General features: G+C 40.3%; 1 protein-coding gene across 5 annotated transcripts; it reads left to right on the plus strand.

Annotated features, from left to right (window-relative positions):
• Nucleotides 1–230: 230 nt before the first annotated feature.
• On the plus strand, nt 231–4809 carry ARF17 (auxin response factor 17). 5 transcript variants are annotated; one of them, XR_002239702.3, is made up of 4 exons: nt 231–1588; nt 2887–3554; nt 4328–4414; nt 4541–4809. XR_002239702.3 is itself a non-coding variant. In XM_020357512.3 (3 exons), the coding sequence occupies exons 1-2, from the start codon at nt 488–490 to the stop codon at nt 3511–3513; spliced, it is 1728 nt and encodes a 575-aa protein (XP_020213101.1). In that variant the 5' UTR covers nt 231–487; the 3' UTR covers nt 3514–3554; nt 4541–4809. The 5 variants fall into 5 exon arrangements, 3 of the variants coding, with proteins under 3 accessions (XP_020213101.1, XP_082933219.1, XP_082933220.1); XR_014434674.1 differs by having other exon boundaries at nt 2887–4414; XM_020357512.3 differs by lacking the exon at nt 4328–4414.
• Nucleotides 4810–5194: the final 385 nt, after the last annotated feature.

Genomic DNA, 5194 nt, shown 5'->3' on the forward strand with positions numbered 1-5194 from the left:
TTAAACTTATCATCAAATATTACAGATGTAGTTAAAAAAAAATAAAAAAACTACATGATCTTTTTGCAAAAGAAATAAGAAATATCCTCATGTATTTATCTTTAATACAAGAATATTGTTATGATATTGTTAGTTATTATAAAAAAGATGAAACGGAGGGAAATAAAATGAAGTTAGAGGGCAAAAGAGTAACTTGGAAGCAGTTAATTGAATAAGAGTAGTGTTGTTTGCATTCGCCAATCGCCATTCGCTTCCGTGCCTGTTTGTTCTCATTCTCTCTCTATATCTGACTTGAGTCGTAGCTCGATTCAATCGGACACAACAAACTTTATATATAGAGAGAGAGGGTCACTCTCACTGGCACACCAAAAAACATGCACTTCTTCTTCTCTCATTCGGTTCCGCTCCTCGCATATGTTTGAAAACCCTAACCAAAACCCTTAGTATTCTCTCTCGGGTAACGGATTCGCAACCGCCAGCGTCAACGATGCCTCGTCAACCTCAGCCGCCGCCGCCGCCGCGCAACCACCACCACCACCACCACCAGCAGCCGAGCTCTCTCAACGCCAAGCTCTGGCGAGCCTGCGTCGGAGGCCTCGTGGAAACCCCGACGCTGCATTCTAGGGTTTACTACTTCCCCCAGGGGCACTTCGAACAAGCCTCTTCCGCTCCGCGAAACCTAACCCCTCGCCTTCTAACCAGGCCCTACGTGCTCTGCCGCGTCGTCTCGGTTCAATTTCTCGCGGATCCCCTCACCGACGAGGTTTTCACCAAGCTCATTCTTCACCCTATCGTCGATTACTCTTCCGCCGCGGGGCCTTCTTCTGCTGCTGATAATAATCCTCAAAACGACGACGATGACGATAAGATTGAGTCGTTCGCCAAGATTCTCACGCCTTCCGACGCCAACAACGGGGGCGGCTTCTCCGTTCCCAGATTCTGCGCGGACTCCATCTTTCCGCCGCTGAACTTCAAGGACGACACGCCCACGCAGACGCTCGTCGTCACCGACGTGCACGGCCACTCCTGGGAGTTCCGCCACATCTACCGCGGCACGCCGCGCCGGCACTTGCTCACCACCGGCTGGAGCAAGTTCGTCAACAGCAAGAAGCTCGTCGCCGGAGACTCCGTCGTCTTCATGAAAAACTCCCGCGGGGAGAATTTCGTCGGGATTCGCCGCGCCACGCGCGGCGCCTCCGGCGCCGGGAAGTGGCGCCTGAGGAGCAGGGCCGAGGAGGGGGAGGCCGACGCCGAGGCGGAGGAGGAGGCTGTGGTTGAGAGAGAGGTTTTCTCGAGGGACGGGAAGGGGAAGTTGCCGACGAAGGTGGTGGTGGAGGCGGCGGAGCTGGCGGTGCAGAACATGCCGTTTGAGGTTGTTTATTATCCCAAGGCTGGTTGGTCGGAGTTTGTGGTGAAATGTGAGGCGGTGGATGAAGCAATGAGCATCACTTGGAGCCCTGGAATTAGAGTGAAGATGCCCATTGAGACCGAGGATTCGTCGAGGACGACGTGGTTTCCGGGTGTGGTCACTTCTGTCTCTTTTAACGATAACGGCAAGTGGCGCGGTTCTCCATGGCGCATGCTTCAGGTGGTATAGTATGACTGCACGTTTCTTTTATTTATGATTGTGGGTGGAGGTGGTGAAATAAAACTTCTGTATGTCTTCCTCGAGCGACCACACTGAGTCTTTCTTTTTTTCTTTCTTCAATTTTATAAAGAGAGACTAGGATGAGTGCGTGTGGGGCTACAGAGTTTTTTAATTAACCACCGAAAACCAGAACTCTCCATTTGCTTGCAAATTGATTTGCTATATATGTGAGTATGGTACAGCTTTGGGTCTGTTGTGGAATCTTAATATCCTCTCATTTTCGCACGGATATGTTTTCCATTAGCATTGTACTGGACTTAGAACTGTATGCTGAAAGAGGCTCAAACCCAGTTTAATAGATAAACCTAATCTTGTCATTTTATTCTCCTAGTTGGGTAAGGGTAAGGGTAAGTTTTTGTTGTTGTGGACTGTGGAGTGAAACTTATACAGAATTACATGTCTTATTTTATAATGGATTTTGCTGAGAATGCTTTTGTGGCTCATGGTTCTATTACTTATCATCTTTGCTAATATATTTTGAATTCATGAAGAGATTGAATTGGGAAAATGACTGTATGTGTGATAACCATTATTGTCTGCTAATCGAGAGTAATATGTATTTTTTGTAAAACATTTGATTTTGTTTCGTTATCTTGTTGCTCTGTCTGCCTGAATTTCTACATTCTTGTCCAGATGTTCTACTTTACTAGGTTTAATTCATGAGACATGAGTGGTTAGAAAAGGTAATATAGGATGAGCAAAATTTTATCAAACCAATGGATACTAGTTTTTGTTTGTAAATTTTTCAGTTCGAATATTTCAAATTTAACAACTATGACTATGCTTATTTTAATGGGAAAGAAAGTACATCATGTAGGCAGTTGAGGGATTCGACTTGTGGCAAAATCAACCTTTGGTATTTCTTACCTTGTTTTTACCAAATAAAGTCTTCATTACAATCTTTATCAGAAGATCAATTAATAGATGATTTCTTTCTTGTGTTACTTACTATATGTCAGTCTTGATTATACTTGCCATGTCTAATTCATAACAAGTGTTACTTGGATTCTCTCTCTTCATGGATGTGTCTATCTGGGTGTTTGCATTTTTGCAGGGGAAACTCTTAATCAGAGGATCTATTGCCTTTCTTTAATTTCTTGTGTTTTTGAGTTTATGTCTTTTGTGACAATATTCTTTATATTGAAATAAATTTTTTGTCACAGAAGTTGTACTTTAGAAATTATTACTCTCAAATGACTGATACTGGCCATTTATCATTTCTGATCTTAAAATCATAGATTTTATGGGATGAACCTGAAGTGTTGCAGCATGCAAAGTGGGTCAGCCCTTGGCAGGTGGAACTTGTTTCCAACACACCTGCACTTCATTCAGCATTCCCCCCAACAAAAAAGTTTAGAGCTGCTGATGGTTCTGGGGTGTTTACTGAAGGGGAGGGAGGCCCCTTTTCTATGACAGAATTCACTAATTCAGCAATGGGACACATGAATCCGGCATTTCTGAGTTATGGTACTTATCCTGCTGGCATGCAGGGAGCCAGGCATGATGTATTTTCTGCATCAAGTTTTTCCAACTATCCTCGTGACATGTCTCGTCTGTGTATGGGTATTTCGTTTGGGAACAATGCAGTTCCAATGGCGAAAACTTTGTCAACAGAGCTAAATGTTGGCAGCTCTCAATCTGATGAATTGTCTCCTGATAGCCGTAGTAGTCTCCATTCCTGTGACACAGAATTTGTTGGGAATCACAAATACAATCCAAGAAAACCTGGGTCTGTTTCATTTCAGCTATTTGGTGCAGTCATTCAAACAGAACAGCCTGATGAAATTGGTTTGGACAGTAATGGTTGCTCAGGAGATGGTGACCAATGCCAAAGAGCCTCAAGAGTTGAGGCTTGTTACTTGTGATAGTAGCTGTGACTATGTCATGCATATTAGTAGCTGTACAGGTATATCTGAGTGAATTGAATTTCTTACTTTAATGAAATTATAAAATCAGCTATTGATGCTTTGTTGACCAATTTTGTACCGAAAAGATGGATTATGTTAGCTCAATCGCATTAATTGCTGTGTCTAAATCTTGTTTTAATGCACGACTTGTATTTTGAGCGATTGTTTTTGACCAAGTGCTAGGTAGATTTGATTCCACATATATTTTTATGCACTGGTTAATTGACAACATAGATTTAGTTCCCCCAAACCGGTCCACCTATCAATAATTGTGATATTTTGATTGGCTTTAGCATATTCCTGATATATTGAACATGGACTCTTGTAACAGTCACACCAAATGTACAGAGCGGAAAATAAAATTGACGTTTTATTTGTAATACAGTAAAGTAGAAACCATAATTAGAATATCATCTTCCTTATTTAGCTTATGGCATCACATCATCTTTAACTTATTTTCATTTTTAATGTTATTTGTCTTCATGGCAAAAAGATGAGTGATCTAAATTCCCGAACATTGGGAACATGTTCACTGTCTACCTTTTTGCCGAATGTGTGAGTTAAAAACAAGCTCTTAATTCATGTAGAACTTGAGATCGACTTGTCTAAATCATTTTACGATGTGAATTTTACTGTAAAAATTTGAATATATTATAAATTGAAGGCTAACTGACTAGGTGGAACACTGAAAGTTATGGTTGTGTGTAGGACTATCTTTTTGAAACTAGCATAAAAGCAAAATAAGGCATGAATGTTTATTTTGATTATCCAGAACTTTGTTGGGGAGTATAATAGGTGCTGCTTCTTATAGCATGAAAATTCAATGGCTAAAAAGGGGAATTTGTAACTCGCCCCTCAAGTGAGTGTCTTTATATTTTTTCCACAGCTTACACTGGTTAGATTGATTTGATGTGTGTGTTAAAGGCATTCCATGGTTATGTGATTGAATCTCATGTTTAATTAGCTTTGGTTGTCTTTCATGCAGGTAGTAGGTACTTCAAGCAGGCTGGAAGCTGATCCCCCTTTTGACCCAGTTGTGTGCCGTTCACACCCCCCCCCCCCCCCCCCCCCTCTTTTTTTTTTTTTTTTTTTTATAAATGTTTTTATTGTTTTTTCTTGTTGAAACTTGGAACTAAACCGGTTCCCCAATATTTTGACACAAAAAAAATTAGGTTAATATCTGACGGTTTGATATTTCTGGTCAAGTGGATGATTGCGCCGTGGAAGGTTTAATGCATATTTTTTCGGTTTTAACTTCTCTCTCTCTCTCCCCTCAAAAAAAAAAAAAAAAACTTCTCTCTCTCTCTTATTTTTTGCTTGGATTAAATGCTTTTTAGTGAAGGTAATTTCACTTTTAGTCCCAAATTATATTATTTTTACTATGAACAAAAAAAAACTTTTTTTTTATTAAATTTAGTTTCTGAATTTTTGTTGATATTTATTTTTAGTCTTTGAACTTTTCTTCTTGTTAACATTCCCCGGTAACACTTCAGTCCTTGACATCAAGATTTTTTTTTTTTTTTTTCTATGGAAGAAAAGTTTAGGGTTAGAATCAAATAAGATTTGTTCAGGATTAAAATTAACGATTTCAGATACTAAAAAGTAAAAAACAATTTTTTCTGCGCTGTAATCAGTTAGA

The sequence above is a fragment of the Cajanus cajan genome, chromosome 6, assembly GCF_000230855.2.
Source record: "Cajanus cajan strain Asha chromosome 6, NIPB_CcT2T_4, whole genome shotgun sequence".
Lineage (NCBI taxonomy): Eukaryota > Viridiplantae > Streptophyta > Magnoliopsida > Fabales > Fabaceae > Cajanus > Cajanus cajan.